The sequence below is a fragment of the Cylas formicarius genome, unplaced genomic scaffold, assembly GCF_029955315.1.
Source record: "Cylas formicarius isolate icCylForm1 unplaced genomic scaffold, icCylForm1.1 PGA_scaffold_1__22_contigs__length_36826433, whole genome shotgun sequence".
NCBI classification, from domain to species: Eukaryota; Metazoa; Arthropoda; class Insecta; order Coleoptera; family Brentidae; genus Cylas; species Cylas formicarius.
Window position 1 is genome coordinate 36,437,655 of NW_026844264.1, and position 21,909 is coordinate 36,459,563.

Genomic DNA, 21,909 nt, shown 5'->3' on the forward strand with positions numbered 1-21,909 from the left:
TGCGCGATCAATTCAAATATTATTTTCAACCAATACGAACTAAACGATCCAATCAAAATGGCATATATTCAAGAACACTTCGTCAAAATATGCCCGAATCCACTTGAATGTTTGAGATGTTGGGTAGGTAAATATTTTTCTAGAATCAAAATAAAAACTCTGTGACAAACAACGAAATTCCAATTTCCATCCATAGTTCAATAATTATCTCAAACACGAAATTTATCCCATAGTAAGGAAGATAAAAATCGTGTCACGATAATCAGCGGGCACCTTATTTGAACCCGAAAACAAAAACTCTCGCTTATAAAATACCGAACAATCGACGCAATAAATAACGCATTATAATTATAACGCTATATAAAAATAAACACCCTCCCCCGAGATTAAACGGCGATGGGAATTCTTCACGAAAGGATGAACCCGAAATACTACGAGAGCTGATGACACGGGCAGCCGTACATTCCAGACTATTAAAAGAGAGATTTATGGGCGTGAAAAGTGTCGCTCCTAAACGTCTACAAATTGTCGTGCCGGTAAATGAGCCTCATTTATTAGCGGCCTAATACATTTCCAACTTCATTTTTGTACGCTCGCGCCTCGCACCCACTAAATCCCGTATTGTTGACATTTTTATCCCTTTGCGTTCTTGTGTGTTCACTGTCTACCGCAATTTTGCGGTATTGTTTTTTTTTCTCAAATTAAAACCACACAAAAGGACGACTTTTTGTACGCGTTTCCTTTATGGAAAGGAATTATGAGTCTTGATAAATATCGAAATAGAGATGGCACTGGTTGTTACGAAGAGAATTTGCTTAATACCTTTATTTATTAGATGTTATTTACTTCCACCTTCGCAGTTACAGACAGTATGTAATCGCAGATAAAGCAAAAAAACACTTAAATAAATACGCTTATACAAAAATATTCAGAATTTGCAGTTTCACTTCGAGTTGCGTCGTATATTAATCTCGAAGATTTGTCCAATCTCAATTAAAAAGAAGACTTAGGGTTGTGACTACTTGATTTATAGGTATGGGCGAATGATCCTGGTAGTCGTGCCCAACAGCTATCTGTGAAACGCATCATTGAATTGAATTGAATTGATTTATAGGTTAGTGTCTTAATTCAGTGGTTGTAACCAAGATTCGTAAACCTAATAGGATTGCCCATCCCATAAGACATACGTTCGCCAAAATTATCGATCGCACGTGGTCGCTTGTGACGTAAGCGAAGTCCTCTAACAGTTTTTGTGTATTGTGTCAATGCATTTGAATGCGTATTAAACCGTCGTATTTTGTGTTCGTTGAACAATTAAAATAATTTAAACTAGTCAGTAGTTGACTTATTTTTGTGTTAATTGTGTTTCTGTAAAAAAAAACTTGGACAAAACAGTGTTTTTAAGCTTTAACAAATACTTTAAAATTGTATGTGCTTGAGTGGCGAGAACTGAGAAAAACAGTATTTTTAACCTTAAACAAGACTTAAAAGTTTTGTGTTCGTGCTGCTTATTAGCGGTGTTATTAGTTAGCTATATAAGGTAAGAAATACATTTCTTTTACCTTTTTCAGTGGCATAAGTTACATCAAAAAATAGTTAGGTATGCCTAGAACAAGATGTGCCATGTATGGGTACAATAACAGCTATTGTGATGAAAAAGCAAGCTCTCAAAAATGTAGTTTTCATCGCTTTCCCAAAGGGAAAGATCTAGTATCCCGAACTATTCGGAACGAGTGGATAGTTCGATGTAGAAAAGAGGACAAACTTAATCCAGATAAAAGCTATGTCTGCTCAGTTCATTTTACTGAAAATGATTACGAAGAGACTTACAAAATGAGTTATTAGTTTTTTTTGTCTTGAGTAATACATTAAATTCACCACAAAATTTAAATTTTAGGTTTACCTTTAAAAAAGAGTCCTTCAATTTTTTCTTGCGAAACATTGCAAGTTAACACCTGTCCTGCTTCCAATAAAAACTGTTTTAAGCGGTACAGAATCTATGGTCTATGATACACAAATCTACGACGACGGATTTCTATAATGAGCGAATCATCTTAACTGCAATGTATAACTTGTGTTAAAAGATGAAGAACTTTATCCGTGCTTTGACATTGACATTCACTGTTTTTATTTTAAAGAAATTATGACCGTAGTAGAATTTTTCGGTTGTACCTTTGTGGCTTTCGGGCCCCCTTTGGCCATGTTCACCTTCACAATAGCCCACGACCCCGTAAGAATAATCATACTAATTGCGGCTGCCTTCTTTTGGTTACTCTCGTTGTTATTATCGTCGTTATTATGGTTCGCGGTGGTGCCCTTGCGTAAAGACTTAGTTTTCGGACTGATATTCTCTGTGTTGTTTCAAGAAGTGTTTAGGTATATCATTTACAAAGTACTAAGGCGTGCCGAGGGCGGTTTAATGAAAATAACGGACGACCACGCCACATTAATTGACAACAAACATATACTGGCATATGTCAGCGGCTTGGGCTTTGGAATCATCAGCGGAGCATTCTCTCTGGTGAACGTCATCGCTGACGCAGTAGGCCCTGGTACGATGGGACTGAAATCGGGCACCGAGATGTTTTTCCTCACAAGTTCCGCGACAAGTCTCAGTTTTATTTTGCTTCACACCTTCTGGAGTGTGATATTCTTCCATGCATGTGATAATGACAATAAAGTTCAAGTTGCATGTGTTGTGGGGTCACATTTGTTGGCGTCTTGCTTAACTCTTTTAAATAGATACCAAGTTTATGTAGCTTCTTTGTTGCCATTGTATGGTATCCTAGCACTGACTGCTATTTATACCTTTAAAGTTGCTGGCGGTTCATATGCATCCATTAAAAATTGCATATATTTAAAGTAAAACATTTAGAAATTACGTTAAATATTTTGTATATTTGCCTTAATTTATTATTTTATATGTCATTCAAAAATAATTATTAAATTGTAATCAAAATTTGCCAATTTTACTATGCTGTCCTAGTCCTAGAAATTTTTCAATGAAATGTAATGCAAATTATGGGTACAAACTCAAATATGTCTTAAATGCTTTTTTTTATTAATAGAATAACCGTACATAGATCCTACATTTTAATTATCACTGGGTACTTACTACTAGATTTTAACGGATATCAATAAGTAAGTTTAGTAATATGAAAACTGGGAAAAAAACAATTTTGAGTAGTTCCTGGAATACCTATTTTTGAACCAATCACAAATACTCTTGTTAATCTATCAGAGAATAAGCGAGTCGTGGTATGTTAAAAGAACGTACGCACATTACATGGCAAAAAGTAAAACGTTAAAGAAGAAGAAAGTAGTTTTGGTTAGTCCCAGTAATTTAAAGAAATTGAATTGCCCTGATTCGGATGTCGGTAATGAACGAATTTTCCTGTTTTGCCCCATGCTCTATAAAAGAAGACGAAGAAACTGATTCAGTGGTACATGTAAACGAAAACAAAAATTGTTATGATTCTTGCAGGAACGCTAGTTTGTTTCGCGCATTAAAGGGTTTAGGTTTTATAATTAAGTAACGTAACATAAAAATTAAATAACATTCGCTATGCACCGACGCGGAGGCAAAAGGATTCGTCTGGACGACCCGCCTCCCGAATATGAAAACCCCATGACGCCTCAAGTAGAACCGGAGCATTATGGTACTACTTATATGCAATCCGGTATCTACCATGATTCTTATCAAGAACAAGCTGGAACTTCTGGCGCCTCGTCTGATGGCATGTTTGAATCACCTCCGACTCCCGGACTAAGACGAATCACCAGATCAAAAGCACGGGGACAAACAAATCCTCCGCCACCTCCTCCATCATATTCTCCAACACATACTGCGGCAACTGGGAGAGGAAGAGGTCGGGGGCGCCCTCCCGGTCGCAAAAATCACGTCGCAGACATTCATTTACGTCATGACACAGATGACGAGACGTCTTTGTACAATGTTATTAAAAATGGGCGTGTGTCCTTAACGAACATAGTCGATGACTGGATCGAAAGTTACAAGGTGAATCGGGAAGCGGCCCTCATAGAACTCATGCAGTTTTTCATCAACGCAGCAGGCTGCAAAGGTCGTATTACACAAGAAATGCAGGCTCAAATGGAGCACGCGGCTATTATTAGGAAAATGACTGAAGAATTCGACGAAGAGTCTGGAGAGTATCCTTTAATAATGGCCGGCCAGACTTGGAAGAAATTCCGCCAAAATTTTTGCGATTTTGTGCAGACATTGGTGAAGCAATGTCAATACACCATCATTTACGATCAATTTTTGATGGATAATGTTATATCTTTATTAACGGGATTATCTGACTCTCAAGTGAGTAGTAGGCTTGAAACTCTGTGATTGTACTTTTAAGATTAAAAAAAAAAAACAATCTTTATCGTATGAAAATTAAAAGTGTTAAGACAAAATATTACATTAGTTATGTAAGAATTTAACTTCTAGGTACGTGCATTTAGGCATACTGCCACCTTAGGTGCCATGAAATTAATGACCGCCTTAGTAGATGTCGCTTTAACAGTGTCAGTGAACTTGGACAACACTCAGAGACAGTACGAAGCGGAAAGGCAAAAAACTAGGGAAAAAAGAGCTAGTGATCGTTTAGAAGCTCTGCTCGGCAAGAGACAAGAATTGGAGGAAAATATGGACGAAATTAAAAATATGCTGACTTATATGTTCAAGTCAGTTTTTGTTCACCGATACCGAGATACCCTGCCAGAAATCCGAGCTATCGCAATGACCGAAATCGGAGTGTGGATGCACAAATTCCATGCAAATTTCTTAGACGATTCATACTTAAAATATATCGGATGGACGTTACATGACAAAGTACAGTCGTGAATCTGGCGTATTTGCATCTACTTCTTAATGAATGCTTTCAGGTTGGAGAGGTTAGACTAAGGTGTTTACAAGCCCTACAGCCTCTGTACGCTAGTGAAGAATTAAAAGGAAAACTAGAGCTTTTCACTAACAAATTTAAAGACCGTATAGTAGCAATGACATTAGACAAAGAGTATGACGTAGCAGTACAAGCAGTACGACTCGTGATTTCGATTTTGAAACACCATCATGAAATTTTGACCGACAAAGACTGCGAACACGTTTATGAATTGGTATTGCGTTTACTGTAATAATTTTTTTTAAATAATAACACATTGGTAAAAACTATTTTAGGTATATTCGTCTCATAGAGCAGTGGCACAGGCCGCCGGTGAATTTTTGAACGAAAGGCTCTTCCAGCCCGGGGATATGGACCCCGGCAAAACGAAACGGGGCAAAAGGCGTTTGCCCAACACCCCATTCATCAGAGATCTCGTGCAGTTCTTCATAGAATCGGAATTGCACGAGCACGCCGCTTATTTGGTGGACTCGCTTATCGAGTCCAACGTTATGATGAAAGATTGGGAATGCATGACCGATCTGCTGTTGGAAGAACCCGGGCCCCATGAAGAACCCTTGGACAACAGGCAAGAGACGAGCCTCATCGAGATAATGGTGTGCTGCGTGAAACAGGCCGCGAGCGGGGAGGCACCCGTGGGGCGGGGTCCCACGAGGAAGGCCACTTCCTTAAGGGAAATGAAGCTGGTAATTTTGCAATTTTTCTAAAATATCAAATTTGATGAAAAATTTCTGTCCATAGCCCCACGTGGTAGTATTCGGGTTAATTTCTATTTCTCCCAGAGTCGTTAGTTTCCAAATCTCTATTTCTGGCTCGTAAAGGATCCGTATTCTTGTAGATGACGTTTTAACTTCAAAAATATTTTTGAGCTGGGTTACCTTATTTCCGGATATTTCTGGAAATATAGACTTAACGCCGTCCGTCGATTATCGTTACTTTCAATATAACATTTTATCATGTCGCACTTTTGAAAGTTTTCAAACATTTTTATAGCTTGACGAACACGACAGTTTTGACACTTCGGCTTGCGTATGATGGCAATTGTTTTTAAAAAAATGCATACGTCAGAGTCAGAGCACAGCCTACTATGGTAATTATTAAAAATTGCAGCTATCTTTCTAACTCCTTAACAAAAACACCTGTTTTTGATAGGAAATTTAGTAGAAAACTTTTTTTTTTTAATTATGGTATTCCATTCAAAAAATGTAACTTTGTGTTATATCTCGTCAAGTAAAGGCTTTAAGACAAAATTTATAACTAAAAAGCAGTTTCAAATAACTCTGAACTCTGTCTATCCCATATTAAACACCGAAAACAAAATTTATAAAACAATAAAATACATAGGAGAACCTAGCAGCAACAAAATTTCAAGATTGCTTTTAAAACTGAAAACAACATATCACATTTTTTAAATAACAATAAGACTAAATTACTAAACATTCAAACATCCAGAGTCGACGTTGAAATGCGGATCATTAACTTGCGTTAAAGGGAATATAAAAATAAAAGTTCAGATTCTAACTGTGCCATTCATTTAAATTCAGAAATACACAAGTTTGGCGATAATTTCGATATTTTACAGTGTCAGTGCGAGAATAAAAAAGTCGATTTGTGGCTAAACGATAACACTTATCAACTTAAAACAAGGGTAACATTGTTTTCTATTTTGCAATATCAGTCCGAATAAATAACGTACAAGGAAAACAAAAAAAAAATTGTAGGTAAAGCGCCCCCTAGTGACAGATTTCTGAAATACTTTTATTTTGTAACGATGGCTTTTACTATTTAACATGCAATGCAATGTAGATGTTATTGTCGTCAAATCTTACAATCGATTTTAAACAAACTTCCCGTTAACCGATTTGAATGAAATTCGGTATAGTGATGTATGTTGGGTGACAATATAATAGAAAAAAAAATATAGGGGCAGGAGGTGGCGAGGGTGTCTGTTACCTTATGAAACAAAATTGTTACTTATGTTTCTATTGTTACTAGATGTTCGTTTAGAGGGAATAAGCGCGCCGGTGGGGTCCGTTGAGAGGGTGAAACAGGGTTAATATATATAAAAATTTATAACTTTTAAACCGATTATTATTACTGTTACTGTAAAACAGCTGAATATCTCCCAGTGATAAAACCTTTTTTGCATTTTCAAAGGTTTTTTTGTGTCTCTAGGCTGGCTTCTATCCCTGCCTCCATTTGCTCTGCTTCGACATCAGCTAAACGAACAACATTGGACTGTGTTTGGGTGAAGTACTTTGGGGCATTCTCGAAAATAGTTGGCACAGCGCCTTCCGCTAATTTTGGCCTCTCGCGAGCATATTCTTTGTACTCTCCTTTAACTAGGCACTTGTCAATCCAAATAACATCTTTCTCTGCAAAATGTTTTATAGATACAGCTGGTTTCTTTAATTGCCTAATATCATTAGATATCTTTTTTAGTCAACTTCTTTTTGATTCGGATCAGATGGTAAACTGAAAGTGGAAACGGGTCTTCGGACTTGTAATTTGACCGACACCCAAAAACACAACATCGCGGCATGTTTGCACTGTTCTTTGTACTTTCTGGTACATGGTTTTTATCACAAATGTCCACGGGTTTTCTCAAACATCTTAGTTATTGATAACACAAAAAATACAGTTAAAAAACGAGTTTCAAAATACGGCGGTATAACCTACAAACACCGATATCCAAAGACACAACTTCGCGGGCAGTTTGCACTGTTTATGTCACTTGGCTTTTACTACGAATCCGCACGGGTTTTTAAAACATTCCATTTATTACTGACACAAAAGAAAACAATGAAAAGCCGAGTTTTAAACAATTTAATACGCCGGTAACATACATAAACACACGTGTTTTCCCGGCCCGCAGCCTGACTGACTCCAATTGCTGGATCTATTAGAGTCACGTGACTTTCGCGCGGCAGGGCCGGTCTTTTTCGTCGGCTGCGGTCGGAATGTAGTCAGGCGCGGTGTTGCCGAAACAGCTATCATAAATCACTAAATAACCGAACATTTTTTGTTCTAATTTAATTTTGAAATATGCCGGAATGAATGAGTTGAAATTTTCAGACCGGCGAAGATAAGCAAAAATTGACCGAACATTTTATCGTAACGTTACCACCGCTGTTGGATAAGTTTTCGGCGGATCCCGAAAAACTAGCGAATTTACTAAGCATCCCGCAGTACTTCGATTTGGATCTTTATACCAGCGGACGGCAAGAAGGTTGCCTGCAAGCTTTGCTGGTCAAATTGAAATATATAGTGCAGGTGCATCATGAACCCGAGGTTTTGGAAACGCTCGCCAAAACTCTGGAAATCTTGTGCACGGAAGGGCACTCGATCTACACGAAATGCGACGTTGCCAGGTCGACGATTATCGATATGATCGTGTCCGCATACAAGGAAGCGATCGACGACTGGCGTAACTTGTTGTTGGGCGAGGAGACTCCCAATGCCGACGAAATTTTCAACGTGGTTAGTTCGATGAAAAAAGTGTCGATGTTTTACGCCTGTCACAATTTGAACCAGTGGGATTTGTGGGACATGTTGTTCCTGGACTTTAAGGTCAGTATTATTATTTAGTTTACAGGGATAATTATGTGGTATCATTAATCAGGACATTGAATATATGCTGTCAAAAATTAATTGGTATGCACCTCGATCGCTTGGGAACGTTTTTTACCCCAGAGTTAACTGATCCTAAAACATATTTATTTCTAGTTCTAGATATTATTATCCGTTATTATAGTTCGAACTGGCGGATTACATTGCCAAAAATTTTTCCTTTTACTGCTTTGTCGTAACAGTACTATTTTTTCTGTGTCCATTTCTGTCTTAACTACGTCTTGCGTGTTATTTATATTTGTATTACACTGACAGTATCCAACACTGTTAACTCAAGTCTTATGGAAATGATTTTGTCGCTATCTTTATCATTAATTTGATCTTCACAATTGCAAAAAAAAAAATTATGAAATTAAAAGTTTGACAGAGTACTATCTATAAATGGTGCCTAATCAATGTTTTGTTTTTTCCTTACGTTGCCAAATGAGCAAAATCAATGTAGGCTATTTATCTGAGACATGGTTTTGTTATAAAACTAATAGAAACTTTTTCTACCTCTTATTTTTGCGTTGTTTTACTTACTGTACGTACGTACTGTATTTGAAGCGTACGAACTTGATGAAGTTCAAGATGTAGTCACACGATAAATTTTCAAAAAAAAATTGCTTCTATTTCACTGTTCTTTAATTGTTGCTTTTGAAATGTTTTTATTTGACTACTTTATTTTTAATTTATTCTAATAAAATGTAATGCGTCCAAGACATCTAACTTCTTCTAATGTTGTTGCCCGAGACTTAAATCCTTTTTTAAATCCTAATGTCTGGGATATAATTTAGGAACATATTAAGTTGCAGTCATGATTTTTGGTTAGTTTAAGTCAATGTAACGAATCTGCGCCATCTACATTTTGAAGCATCATCAAGTAAAGTCAAAACGGAGACTTATGCGCATGCCCACGCCGAGAACCATGCATAAATACTTATAAAAAAAATTTATTTTGGAAGAACAGTAAATGGTTTTTGAGATATTGAACTGAGGTGACGGATCTTGTCCTAAAATTAATATTGGACAAACAGATAGATCCTTCAAGAAACACATTAACGAACATAAAAGAGCGTTTAAAAACAATAGTCTAGATTCTAATTATGCTACACACTTAAACACAGAAAAAGACATTTTTAACGACAATTTTGGTATTTACAGATATATACAGCCAGAAAAAGTATAAAATTATATTTATTGGAAGCCATGGAGATTAACAAAATGGGATATTCAAATATATTGCTTAACGATCAGTTAGATTTAAATACCTCTGCTTTATTGAACTTGAATTCTCACAACAACTTTAATTAAGGTTTTATTGTAATTTTTCGGTATATGTAGTTGCACGTAGTTTATAAATATAACATTTGATAAAGACACGGTGTTGTCGAAACAATTGTCATGTAAAAATATATATTTTGATAAATGGATTTTCATCAAGTAAAAGCCGCCTCAGTTAAATTTTTGAAGTTTTTTAAGTCTGAAAAACCGAAATTTATCTAAACTTTTATTGTCCTCCCTGTTTAATGGCCCCTTTCATTGCACATTTATATTTTATTACTCTCTCACATTAAGAAACGAAATATCACACTATTTTTTGGAGTTTGAATTTGTCCAGTAACACAATTTGGCACATTATATGATGTCATTTCAATAACATCCTGTATATAGGGCGTGCTCTCTGTAAACATCCGGTCTTCTTCGGGTAAGAAAAACCTTACGTCAATTTTAGGACCTCGAAAGTAAACTCCCTCCGGAGGCGCTGAAATATTGCCTCAGTTCTTGCTACTACTACTTGCTGTGGGGCCTGAAGGACCTCGAAAGTAGCCACGAGGCGGGAGGGTTGCAACACGCCGAAGTTCAAGACCTTCGAGACAAACTAGACGAGTTCTTGGAGGCCTCTCAAACTCTAATTAAATCTTCGCCCCACATCCTGATCAAGGAGGAGGCCTACATAGGTCTTTGCGATCTGTTGATAGTCTTCAGCGACCAGTTGAAGTCCGGCCACGAGTATTTGGCCGAACTGGCTTGTACGCCTGACAGGAACCTCCAGTTGCTCTTGAACGAGTTCGTTCAGACGTACGTGTTCGTTCCCGAGCAGGATTCCGAACACGACGAGCACCGAATCGAGGAACTTCACAAGAGACGTAACTTTCTGGCCGCCTATTGTAAATTAATAGTGTACAATATAATGCCTACGAAGGCGGCTGCAGACGTTTTTAAAAATTACGTGAAGTGTTACAACGAGTACGGGGACATAATCAAGACCACATTGAGCAAGGCGAGGGAGATCAACAAAGTGAACTGCGCGCTGACTATGTGTCTCAGTTTGAACATGATGTTTAACGAGGTGCAAAGGCTGTGCAACGGGAGAAATTCGAGGCAGCACGAGGAATTTTTTGCCCTCAAGGTAGGCGAAAATTAATGTAACAGTAAGATTTTTCACTTAAAAAAAAAAAAAAAATTAAAGGCAGGCCACAATTCTTAAAATGACTAGACGCATATTGGTAAATTTTTACCAGAATCGGAAAGAAACCGCGTTATCTAAATTATAAATCTAATCATCTCTTAGCCCGAAAAAAAATCCGTCTTTATTATTATCATTATTACAATTGAAAAAGCAAAACACGCACTTAAATAATATCTCTAGTAAAGTACCAACCAACTTCAAACCATTTTCAAGGAACATAAGATTCAAATAGGACACAAAGGTTATAATTTAGCCAAATTTCGGATTGAAAAGAGAAGTAATATAGTATATGAAATTCCTGGCTCTAATTGCGACAGTGTGTATAAGGCATAAGTATGACAAAAAAAAACAGCTCTTTATACCCATTGTGACAGCACCAACAACACAATTAATTTTGAAAAAGTTAAAATCCTACTAACAGAACCCAATACCAAAAAAAGAGAATTTTATGAATGTATAGAAATAAAAAACATCAATTATTTACAAAACCGATTCTCAAGGCCTTAACAAAATATATAATTCAATTTTAAACTAATAAAATGAAATTAGCCAGTATGTATTGCTTGATGTAGCGAGTAATATATAAATATATATAAAAATAAATCAAAAAACATCCGTACCTGCTTTGCACGCCAGTCCAGCCGCCATGAAACATTCGCTGACAGAACGTCAAATGTCATCAATTTTTATAAATATGACTTATACAGAATTAGAATATTTTGAAAAAGATCGAAATTACGATCGAATCGTCAATAGATGTTTAAAGAATTACGTCATTTTTTTCGGTTCTAGAAACTACACCTATTAAAAATTCACATTAGAATTAACTAAAAATAAAATCGTCACTTGCATCACCATGACGTCACGCCAACGCCACGTCTTTTGTTTATTTATGACAGTTGTGGCAATTCCTGAACATTAGTATCTTTGAAAGATTTTCTTTTCTATTACTATGGTTACTCATTGTCGATACTTGCAAAGCAGTAATCTATAGATAAATATTCACGAAATTCATTAAATAGTCTCTAATGATTAAAAAGCGCACAAGAACTGAAACACTAATTATAACTTACATGGCAAATCGGTGTGTTGAGTCCGAAACATTGACATTTGGCAATGACCGATGCTACCTCATCACGAATATTATTAAAGGGCAATTGCTAATAATTAAGCAATTGGGTAAACGATTTTTAAAACTACGAGTACCTTTACTATTAAGAATTACCAATAAAAAATACGAATATCTCAGAGCCGTCATTCTATTCTATTGGATCTACACTTCACCCATATTATCCCAAGCATGAAAAAAAAACTTTTTTGCTCTGAGATTATTTATTGTGTTGCACTTAAGAATACATTACATATATCAAAAAAAAAAAAAAAAGAAGAATAAAGATCAAACATTTTGACAGACGTTTTTAGCGAAATAATTTGATTTAAGGAACTGGCCAAGCGTTTCGCATTGTCCTTCGGGTTGGACGCCGTCAAAAATAGGGAAGCCATCACGGCTTTGCACCGAGCCGGTATACTATTCGCGGTCATGGGTGCCGAAAATGCGGACGACCCCACCGGCCCGCCCCCAAACCTTCCGTTTTTGGAAATACTAACCGAATTCACGAACAAACTTTTGAAGCAAGACAAGAAAGTCGTAATGACGTTCTTGGATCGGAGAATTACCACAGGTGACGGACAACTTTTAAGTGAAATTATCATGGAACGTTAAAAATTATTATCGTTTTAGGTATGCCCAGCAGTCGGGGTGAGGATTGGCAGCCTCTGCTTTTATATAGGAATTCCTTACTGCACGGCGAAACGGATGTATTACCCATGACCAGCAAACGGGCGTACGGTAGGAAGCGAAAAGACCCAGAATCTGAACACGAAGATGACAACCTCTCCGATCAAGAATTTCCTGGGAATTTATATGGATAAAATGATAGAAATAAAATAGTTCTTATTTATTAACCAAGTGTTTTGATTGCCAATGTTGAATTGGTAGCCTCCAAAAAATTTCACCAAACTTTACTTAGGAATTTCCATGGGTGGAGTTTCCAGAAGCTAGAAACTTATGGTGCTATCTCTCCATGTCGCAACATTAAAGTGATTCCTCACTAACCACAAACATTTCCACCATAATAATGGCATTAGAAAGAATTAAAAATCTGACCCAGAGAACCTAAAAAAAAATAGTCTCATTTTACACACTCAATTGAAAAAAAGTTAAAAAAAGTGGTGAAAGTGCTACAGAATATGGCTTTTTCATTGGCTATTTATATGTTTTTAAAAGTGTTTTGGTTAAAAATTTAAATGAACAAATTTTAGAAGCAAAAACTATAAACGGATACAAATTTAAAGTGGTAGAGTCAGATTAAAACAAGTCACATAATAAAGTCACTTTAAACCCTGCATACTACTAGAACTATAGTGAATAGATAAGTACGGGTAGCCAATATTTGGAACCTACATGATATAATATATTACCTCTTAGAAGACTTATAAATGAATTAAGTAGATTTAATAACCGTTGGAAATTTAAATTTGAAATCAAGGATTTTATTATGCATTGTTTAGAACCATTAAAAATGTAAATCTCTAACAATTGACTGACACTTTTGTTGTAGGACGTCAAAATTTCATAAAAACCGATTGGCTGTTTTCCACTACCATAACACATAAATGAAAAATTTCTTACTCTTCCCTCATAGAATCCACTAAGCCCAACTCGATTTCTTGTGTCATATTGGTATCATCTTCATGTGCTGAATCTCGATCACTATTACTCTTATCAATTTGATCCTTGATTTTGTCGACTGTGTTTTTGCTACCAAGTTGTAGTTTTAGTGTGGGATATGCGTTCTTTTTTAATTTCCTCCTTAAAGGCAAACCTAACAACTCGTTTTTAAGGTCACGCTCGTAGTCTTCTTCATTAAAATGATCTGAACACACCCATGAATTTTTAACATTAAATTTATCTGCTCTATTGCATCGGAAAATCCATTCCTTTTGTGCCGCGTGTGAGGGTACGTCCCTTGCGGCAGGGAAATTGTGAAAGATGACTTTTCGCGCACCATTTCTTTTTAAAATTAGCTGATTGTTTCTGCAACCAGCTACGGCACATGTACGGCCAGGCATTTTAAATCACACAAACTAAATCCAAATATCGACTTGAATTATAGTGTGTATAAACTTAGGACTACGGGATGGTATCAAAAATTTTCAAAAAGTGTTACTTTAATTTGTGGTTTCTTTATTTGTCTTCTTCCTATTTTTAGAATTTTATAATGTAAGATCAATGGACGACAGTGAACTAAAGCTGGCGCTTTGCAGAGAATTAGCGAAAGTGAACAAATTAAGGTTCTTCTCAAACAAAAAAAAATTGATTAATTTTAATTACATCTACAGGGAAAATTGTTCAAATAATTTTAATTTAGAGATGTGCACTTCAGCATTTTCCTTTCGCTATGCTCAGATCACGAATTAGTCATAATAGACAATTATCTATGACGACAGGAACGGATGGATAGAAATTACATGTCAGAAAATGGTAAATAGATATAAATTTGCAGTTCTCAAGGGATTGGTGCTTAAAACTTTGCTCTTTTAGTCGGGTCAAGTAAATATCTGCGAAATTACTTCGGAAGTAAAACAAGCGTTGAAGGAGTTTCGGTTCAGCAAGGCCCAATATACCAGGGCGCTTGTGTGTAGGATGAATTTTAATTTTTCGTTTCGACAATCAAGTAACGTTTTATTTTTAGTGAAAGTAGACCGAGAAAAACAGCAAATAGTAATTGATGACACTCTCGAAGACACGACCATTGAAGACTTGCAGGAAAGCCTTGCGAGTCATCAACCAAGATACATTATATTATCTTATAAACAAGAACACAAAGATGGGCGGGTGTCATACCCCTTGTGTTTTATATTTTTTACGCCTAGAGACAGTCATGCTGAACTGCAGATGATGTACGCTGGCTCTAAAATAGCTCTTCAAAAAGAAGCAGATGTTTCTCGAGCCTATGAAGTTCGAGAACTGGAAGACTTGACGGAAGAATGGTTATTGTCTAAGCTCGGGAATTAGTTATTCTAAAAACACAAGGTTAAGAACAATTTCTCATTAGATTTTTGAAGCAGTTTTTTCTTTTAGTCATTATTATTTTGTTATAATTTAGGATAACTGGTTCCTACATTTTACACTGGAAGTTCACTCTGTACATACATTCCAAATTGTATAATTTAAATTTTGTATATATCGCTTCAAATTTTTACAAAAGCATTGTCTTATTTAAATAAAACATTAATTAGTCTAGGTAAGTCTTTATTTACAATTCAATATCCCTAATATTAAACATTGCTTATGATGTACTGGAGTAGGCATGGTTCAAACATTAAATGAATATGAATTTTACATCACTCTTGAGGAGAATTCTTAACGCTTAACAAATTAATTGTGACAACAGAATCGAAATCCCATGTTTCACTGGCTTATCTTTCTGTTCTTGGGGCTCACATTTGCCAGACATCCACTAGGACGATATTAACGAGTAAATCATTCTGCAACAGAAAGATGTTCATTTAGTCAGGGATTTCGGTTCTAGTGTCAATATCCCTGTGGAGGCGTCTGTTCTACAACTTCAACAATTTCATTTGAATTCTGTAACATTTGCTCTAAATATCGAAAGTTACGGAATAGACACCAACAATACAATAAAACTTCAAAAATTGAATACTTAAGTGTCAGTTACGTGTGCTCTAAATTTGCCGTTTCTAAAGCTATCACATACCCATAGAGGTAATAGAAAAATGAGAGCAAATAAAATGCTAGCTTAATCCATCCCTCCCTTTGACACCTTGTTAGTACATCAGCATTCATAATGCTAGTGGGGTCATAAATGCCGTAACCGGACATTACTGGCCTCGTCCTGTATCTATTTATGTGGTACGCGATTAAGGGAATGTTAACACACAAGGATAGCCATTCCCCCGCTATCGCAAACAATACGTTGAATATTATATGCAGGATATATTCTGGTAAAACGAGCTGCAATTAAAATATATTTAAGTAATTATTGGTTAAATGGTCACTATAACTTACAGGGTTTAAGCTATTGCACTGATCAATCGGGTTTTTGTAATCCGTTTTCAGTTCATCAAACGCGATTACGTGGAAAAGTGAGAAAAAGATCAAAAACGCGTCCACAATCAAAGCTATTATGTATGCCAAAGCAGAAAAGTTAAAAGCCATCTTGTTTAGATTTAGTTTTACGATTAATCCACTTTCCGAAATTGATTTAACAATGAATAGGTTAACATATTCGACAAAGATTATTGCACCCACAGAACATTAATGTTCATTTCTCTACAGAGTATGGAAAAGCCGAAAACAAAGAATCATATTACTGCTTGTTATTGTCTATTTGGAGAGAATAGTGCCACTTGATAACCATATTTTTCGGATATTTCTTTCACGCGGATTCAGCTTTTGATCGGTCAATATAAAAAAAGACATGAAACGTGTTCGAGTTGGTTAGGTCACTCGCAAGAAATTAGTTAAAAAAAAAATCGCGATTTTAACTATCCTCCCGAGGGAGCGTGTGGCCCCAATAAACATGCCCAACGGAAAAATGTACACTGACTGCAAAAACAAAGTATTTGAAGATTTTATTGGAAACATTAAGCAAATAAGACAGAACGTGTCATAATCTAACAATTACCAGGTTTCGAGATATATTGGCCTCTTGAATGATAAAATTTCTTTGCATATTTTCGGTGCTGGTAGCCAATTAATGACAGAGTAAAATTCTTTGGAACTTTTTAAGCCGTGGCTATAAAAGTATTCTCTAATTTTATTTCTTGTTAATTCAAGGAGGGATGGTATTTGTGGAGTTAAGCCCAGAAGATTATGTAATATTGGATGCCTCAGATGAATAGCAAGCTGCTTAAGTTCTGCCTCATAAAACGCAACCCCTTTAATTGCTACTTGCTCTTGGATCTTTTCAATGAATTTATCCACTGTCAAAGAACAATCATAAATAAGCCTTGCAAATGTCATGGAAGTCCCTGTGATAGAAACATCCATATGTAACATGGTGTAAAATAATTCGCAATGAGGGAAATTCTGGAAAATCGTGTCCATATGTGTGCTATTTGGAATAACACCGTAGCTTAATAGTAAATAAACAAATTTGGGAAGAGTAGTTGCCCAATCTTGTTTTTGTGCGGGTTCTAAAACGTAGAGGAAGCCAAGTTCCGGTAAGAATTTTGACTCTTCAACAAACGGTTTTACATTTCCTGTATCAATTATTATACATGCATACGCATGCACCATATTCATGTCGTCGATGTTTACGATACTGCCCCAGTAACTTGTATCATCGGAGAGCTTTTGATACTCAAATTTATTCCAAATAAGTCGAAAATTTTTCTCATTTGGTAAGGAGCAGCACATTTGAAAAGCATTTAATTCCGGATGTTTATAGTTGATATCAGCACCTCTGCGAATAATTTCTTCGAGATATGGAGTATTATGAGTTATCGCTATATCTAAAGTAGTCCAACCGTCTATAGCAGTTGTATTAAAATCTGAAACGTACTCAATTAACACTGACTGAATGCCGTGATGACCATTAAGCAATGATCTCATGAAGGGGTTTAGGTTATTTTCGCAAGTTATGTTTGCATCCGCGTTAAAATATAAGAGCATACAAACAGTTTCTAGATGCCCTCTTGACACAGCTTCGTGTAAAGGTGTTTCGCCACTATAATCTTGTGCATTAATGTGTGCACCATTTTTTATTAGAACTAAAGCTAGTTGCGGGTTAGCGGTAGCCAAATGTAAAGGAGTTACATCTTCCCAACTAGGCAAATTTACATTTGCATTGGCTTGAATCAGCTTTGCTGCAATATCGGAAAATGTCTGCCTTACTGCTATATATAAGGGCGTTTGGCCCCAAACATTCCTTGCATTCACATTAATATTGTCAACTGACAGTAAAAAATCTATAATTTCTGGCCTAAACTTAAAATATCAAGATTATTAACGTTAATAACAAAAATGTGTCGACTTACAAATTTCTTATCGTCGCTAGATGAAGAGCGGTGTTACCATTGTTATCATTCACATTTACGGATCTGCCTTGAGCAAGCACGCATTTAATTCTACATATGTCTTCGTCCAACACTGCCTTCAACAGGCCGGAAACTAAACGGGGATCTGTATAAATCATGTCTGATGCTGAATAGTCCTATAATTTGCGTGGGAATATATAATGAGCCAATAGGTATTTCAGAATACAGTCTCACAAAACGTACAATGGGGTAAAATTCTTCATCGCTATCAGAAGACATTTTAAAACCGCACAGTTGTACTGCTTTGAATCGTTTACTTGTCTGACACTATATTTAATATTTAACATACTAAACAAATACCAGACAAAAGAGCCATGTTGTGATAAATAGTCTGCTAAATAAAATAAAACAAAATTAAATACGTCGGGATTTTATGTACAATTTAGGTTAATGTTTGATATTCCAAGTATGCGTTTCACAAAAAAATGTTGGGCAAAACTGCTAGGATCATTCGCCCATTGCCGACTTCCGTCGAGGATCTTCGCTTTTGGTCATGGATCAACACGTACAAAGAAGACATAACCAATATTTGCTCAACTAGCAAAAAAACAAATTTGACCGATACCAAAAAAAAACCGACATCCCCCGCTTCCGCCTCGGACCATCCGGGCCCATCCGACCTCTATACCGGCGTGAACGGGGAAAAACGAAGGGATCGGCGACGATTATCACTTTACAACGTTCACAAAACACTGAAAACACTAAATCTACTCAGTGGAGACCGATTTCAAAATTTTTGGACGATACAACGGATTCTGTAGGGAACGAACGGAGGTTAAACCGCCGCGTGCAATGTTCCACCACAGAATAAGTTTGATATTTAAAAAAAAACTCTTCGTTCTGCTTGCCTCGAGTGCTAAGATCAAACTGGTTACAAGCACAGCTTAAATAATGTTCAACTTTAACCCGAATAATAAAAGCGAACAATTAACAAAATAATTCAAAAAACGTTTTTTCGGAATATTCGGGTAGTTGTTTGATATATCACATATCATATATATTAATTTTGAATTATTCCGAAATGGGCAAATGACCTTTGTAAATTGAGTTTTGGAAAAGAAAGAAGAGGCTAGAATTGTTTTTTCCTTTTTCAATAAGATTTGTCATTTATCTTTGTCGGTCATTTAAAGTTTGTTTTGGAACATTGGGTTTTCAGATAAATTTTTCAGTTTTCCGTTTGCGCTTATGCTTCGGGTATTGTGCACGCGCGGCATTAAGAGGACCAGTTTGTTAATTCGCTTTTAAATTCCATCATACGTATTATCATGGCTTACGCTTTGGTTTTTGAATGGATGGATGAATTTGAGTCTTTAACAGAAAGCGAAATACATACATATTCAACCGAACAAGAACATAACTACGAAGTAATGGTAGCTCTCTATAATGTCCTTACGGAACCGCACAAATACAAATCGGATAATGTAGGTATATTAATTTACATCCTCTTCTAAACTTATGTGGAAATTATTGCAGTTAATAGACGGAGTCTGTCAGCAGCTATTAAATTTTTACAGATCCGGCGAGCCTCATTTACGAAAATTTGCCATTCAGTATATACCGGTGCTTGTATTCCTACACTTATCAGACAGATCATTTTCTGCTGTTCAAACATTATTAGTTAGCTTGTATAACCTTGAGGTTAGTATTCATACCAATTAATTAAGATTTTTTTTTGTCGTTTTAATTTATTAGGTTGTAGATTCCAAGGGTCAACCGCGTACATTGTCCTTTAGAATACCCAGCATAGTGCAGTCCTCCATTTATCATGATTCTAGTACACTAGAACCCGCATTCATTGCAGAAAGTTCTTTACGCAGGTGGGAGGAGTGTAATACAAAATTAGTGAACTGGGGGCCCCTGCCTCAGGTGGACTGTCTAAATGCACAGAACAGGCAGAGAGTCGTTACTGCCTTGTTATTCCTTTACAATCAGCAAATTGCAAATGTTGTCACTCAGGGCATTGAGTTCACTTGCAGGGGTATTTCTAGGTTAGTAACTCAAGGATTTAACTGTAGTAGTTCGGGCAGCGCGAGGAGTTCCATTACTAGTGCTAGCGAGTGTAGCTTCCAACAGCCATTAAGTATTCTTCCACGAATTCAAGTTTCAAGCCCGTTACTGATTGAACTGTTGCACATAGTTTACCATGGGGCCGAACGATGTGCAAGTGGAGCAGTGCAAGCTCTTCACGATATTATTTTAAGAGCTACGTATGAAACATATTCAGGTAAGTTCCAGTTATTGAAAAATTTTTAGTAATTCATAAATTTTGCCACTTCAGTCGTTTACATGCCATAATGATTTTTTTAGAGGTCTTATTAACGGGTAGTGCTATTAAAAATCTGTTGGAAAGTTCTCCGACAGTGTCTGTGGCCCCTAAACCCTCTCATACCCACAGCATATCCAAATCAATGATAACAAATGCATCATTCAGGACGAAAAAACTGCCAGGTTAATTTTTTTCCGGTAGGGATTCTGGAGTTGCTGAAACATATATATTTTTTAGATGATATTCCGATTCAAGACAATCAGCAGCAGCAGCAGCAAGAAGTGCCGTTGGATTCGATCACGGAAGAGCAAGAAGATATAGACAAAGGGAAAAGCAAAGGATCTGCACTGAAGCATTTGCCTAAACTTCCCGGCCTGTCGAAAAAACATAAAAAGAGCGTGCCTCAGGGGGAGCAGCCAGTTGAACTAACATCCATAAACGACGGTCTGACGGATTTACCGGGCAATGACACGAATTACCATTCGGTGCATGTTAGTGCAGTCTGAAGTAACAAATTCTATAGGTAACAAAATAATTCGCATTAAATTATATAAATTCAATGCACATGTTTTTTTAAATTGGCAAACATGTGCATGCGTGTAGTCCTACAGTACAGATTTCTAATTTAGGCCGGTAGTTCAAATGTACCACAATGAGTGTCACTAACAACTATTAATACTTTTTTCCAAATAAAAAATAGATTTCATAATGAAAACCACATTCAGGTAAGTTCAGAAATGTGCCAAGAAGACTGGCTAGTTTGTGGAGCCATGATTTTTAACACTATGAATTTTTTTATTGTATCAATTTTGCCCCTTACAGTAAATTACATTTAATTAATATATTGAGAACATCAGCTGTATGTACTTTATTTTGCATTAGTTGCTAAAACCGTTTATCTTGACAGTTGGTGAAAGAAACTGTCTTCTTTTATCAATCTTTTAGTCAATACTAAACATTGGAATATAATTGTGACAGAATATAAAGGGTTGTGGCATTAAAAGTATGAGTGCGGACGGCATTATCGGCAAGTTAATTAAAACCATTTTGCGTCTTTCTGATGTCTTAAGTATTGTATATAAATGTAGCCAATTCATACTTAATAACAAAATTTATAGGTGTTTTTGATAAACATTCATTTAAATGTGATATGTAAAAAGTTAGTTTTTAAACTTTGTACATAATGTGTTGTCGGCTAAAAGGTTTTAGGATATATATTTAGAAACTACTTTTGATTGAATTTTGGTTTTAATTTTCCATAGCACAAATGTGATCCCTAAGTTTTCCATATTCAATTCATCTGTCACTTTACAAATGTAGTCTGAAGGTCATTTGCTCTCTCGATTATTCTAAGCTGTGTAAGAAGCGTAAAATATCACTTTCATAATATTGTAAAAGTCCTAATGTAGTCAGTAATTCGAATGTATCATCCTCTCGGTATGAAAGGTATTATTTGAAAGGGTTCAATTTGTTTTCAATGTAGAGAGTAGTTCAAACATACCATATGTTAAACTGGTTTGACT

At 36.1% G+C, this 21,909-nt stretch overlaps 6 protein-coding genes across 7 annotated transcripts; 4 read left to right on the forward strand and 2 right to left on the reverse strand.

Moving 5' to 3' along the window:
• Nucleotides 1–2,077: 2,077 nt before the first annotated feature.
• On the forward strand, nucleotides 2,078–3,027 carry LOC132696766 (gamma-secretase subunit Aph-1). Its single transcript, XM_060661775.1, has one exon. The coding sequence runs from the start codon at nucleotides 2,144–2,146 to the stop codon at nucleotides 2,864–2,866; it is 723 nt and encodes a 240-aa protein (XP_060517758.1). The 5' UTR covers nucleotides 2,078–2,143; the 3' UTR covers nucleotides 2,867–3,027.
• Nucleotides 3,028–3,432: 405 nt separating this feature from the next.
• Nucleotides 3,433–13,135, forward strand: LOC132696089 (cohesin subunit SA-1). Its single transcript, XM_060660686.1, has 8 exons — nucleotides 3,433–4,330; nucleotides 4,460–4,843; nucleotides 4,897–5,127; nucleotides 5,189–5,599; nucleotides 7,989–8,483; nucleotides 10,258–10,935; nucleotides 12,437–12,677; nucleotides 12,737–13,135. Exons 1-8 carry the CDS (start codon nucleotides 3,566–3,568, stop codon nucleotides 12,925–12,927), a joined length of 3,396 nt encoding a protein of 1,131 aa, XP_060516669.1. The 5' UTR covers nucleotides 3,433–3,565; the 3' UTR covers nucleotides 12,928–13,135.
• Nucleotides 13,136–14,389: 1,254 nt separating this feature from the next.
• On the forward strand, nucleotides 14,390–15,307 carry LOC132696092 (glia maturation factor beta). Its single transcript, XM_060660690.1, has 3 exons — nucleotides 14,390–14,539; nucleotides 14,600–14,696; nucleotides 14,751–15,307. The coding sequence occupies exons 1-3, from the start codon at nucleotides 14,537–14,539 to the stop codon at nucleotides 15,071–15,073; spliced, it is 423 nt and encodes a 140-aa protein (XP_060516673.1). The 5' UTR covers nucleotides 14,390–14,536; the 3' UTR covers nucleotides 15,074–15,307.
• LOC132696091 (protein cornichon) lies at nucleotides 15,300–16,635 on the reverse strand. 2 transcript variants are annotated; one of them, XM_060660689.1, is made up of 3 exons: nucleotides 16,088–16,635; nucleotides 15,777–16,033; nucleotides 15,300–15,546 (listed from the first exon to the last, which is right to left on the reverse strand). In XM_060660689.1, the coding sequence occupies exons 1-3, from the start codon at nucleotides 16,235–16,237 to the stop codon at nucleotides 15,519–15,521; spliced, it is 435 nt and encodes a 144-aa protein (XP_060516672.1). In that variant the 5' UTR covers nucleotides 16,238–16,635; the 3' UTR covers nucleotides 15,300–15,518. The 2 variants fall into 2 exon arrangements, with proteins under 2 accessions (XP_060516672.1, XP_060516671.1); XM_060660688.1 differs by having other exon boundaries at nucleotides 15,300–16,033.
• Nucleotides 16,636–16,665: 30 nt separating this feature from the next.
• Nucleotides 16,666–18,626, reverse strand: LOC132696090 (nuclear factor NF-kappa-B p105 subunit-like). The gene is made up of 3 exons (XM_060660687.1): nucleotides 18,304–18,626; nucleotides 18,061–18,236; nucleotides 16,666–18,005 (listed from the first exon to the last, which is right to left on the reverse strand). The coding sequence occupies exons 1-3, from the start codon at nucleotides 18,337–18,339 to the stop codon at nucleotides 16,703–16,705; spliced, it is 1,515 nt and encodes a 504-aa protein (XP_060516670.1). The 5' UTR covers nucleotides 18,340–18,626; the 3' UTR covers nucleotides 16,666–16,702.
• A 605-nt stretch (nucleotides 18,627–19,231) lies between these two features.
• Nucleotides 19,232–20,892, forward strand: LOC132696282 (hyccin). Its single transcript, XM_060661023.1, has 5 exons — nucleotides 19,232–19,541; nucleotides 19,594–19,758; nucleotides 19,813–20,344; nucleotides 20,428–20,568; nucleotides 20,624–20,892. Exons 1-5 carry the CDS (start codon nucleotides 19,386–19,388, stop codon nucleotides 20,890–20,892), a joined length of 1,263 nt encoding a protein of 420 aa, XP_060517006.1. The 5' UTR covers nucleotides 19,232–19,385.
• Nucleotides 20,893–21,909: the final 1,017 nt, after the last annotated feature.

Excerpts from the sequence above, each read along its gene's own strand:
- LOC132696766 (XM_060661775.1), top strand. The coding sequence starts at position 2,144 with ATGACCGTAGTAGAATTTTTCGGTTGTACCTTTGTGGCTTTCGGGCCC.
- LOC132696089 (XM_060660686.1), top strand. The coding sequence starts at position 3,566 with ATGCACCGACGCGGAGGCAAAAGGATTCGTCTGGACGACCCGCCTCCC. Across the intron at positions 4,331-4,459 it reads CGGGATTATCTGACTCTCAA|GTACGTGCATTTAGGCATAC; the intron begins GTGAGTAGTAGG and ends TTTAACTTCTAG. Across the intron at positions 5,128-5,188 it reads GCGAACACGTTTATGAATTG|GTATATTCGTCTCATAGAGC; the intron begins GTATTGCGTTTA and ends AAACTATTTTAG.
- LOC132696092 (XM_060660690.1), top strand. Across the intron at positions 14,697-14,750 it reads ATATACCAGGGCGCTTGTGT|TGAAAGTAGACCGAGAAAAA; the intron begins GTAGGATGAATT and ends TTTTATTTTTAG.
- LOC132696091 (XM_060660688.1), bottom strand. The coding sequence starts at position 16,237 with ATGGCTTTTAACTTTTCTGCTTTGGCATACATAATAGCTTTGATTGTG. Across the intron at positions 16,034-16,087 it reads AGTGCAATAGCTTAAACCCT|CTCGTTTTACCAGAATATAT; the intron begins GTAAGTTATAGT and ends TTTTAATTGCAG.
- LOC132696090 (XM_060660687.1), bottom strand. The coding sequence starts at position 18,339 with ATGTCTTCTGATAGCGATGAAGAATTTTACCCCATT. Across the intron at positions 18,237-18,303 it reads ATGAAGAATTTTACCCCATT|GACTATTCAGCATCAGACAT; the intron begins GTACGTTTTGTG and ends CGCAAATTATAG. Across the intron at positions 18,006-18,060 it reads CTAGCGACGATAAGAAATTT|GCCAGAAATTATAGATTTTT; the intron begins GTAAGTCGACAC and ends TTTTAAGTTTAG.
- LOC132696282 (XM_060661023.1), top strand. The coding sequence starts at position 19,386 with ATGGCTTACGCTTTGGTTTTTGAATGGATGGATGAATTTGAGTCTTTA. Across the intron at positions 19,759-19,812 it reads TTAGCTTGTATAACCTTGAG|GTTGTAGATTCCAAGGGTCA; the intron begins GTTAGTATTCAT and ends TTAATTTATTAG. Across the intron at positions 20,345-20,427 it reads TACGTATGAAACATATTCAG|AGGTCTTATTAACGGGTAGT; the intron begins GTAAGTTCCAGT and ends TGATTTTTTTAG.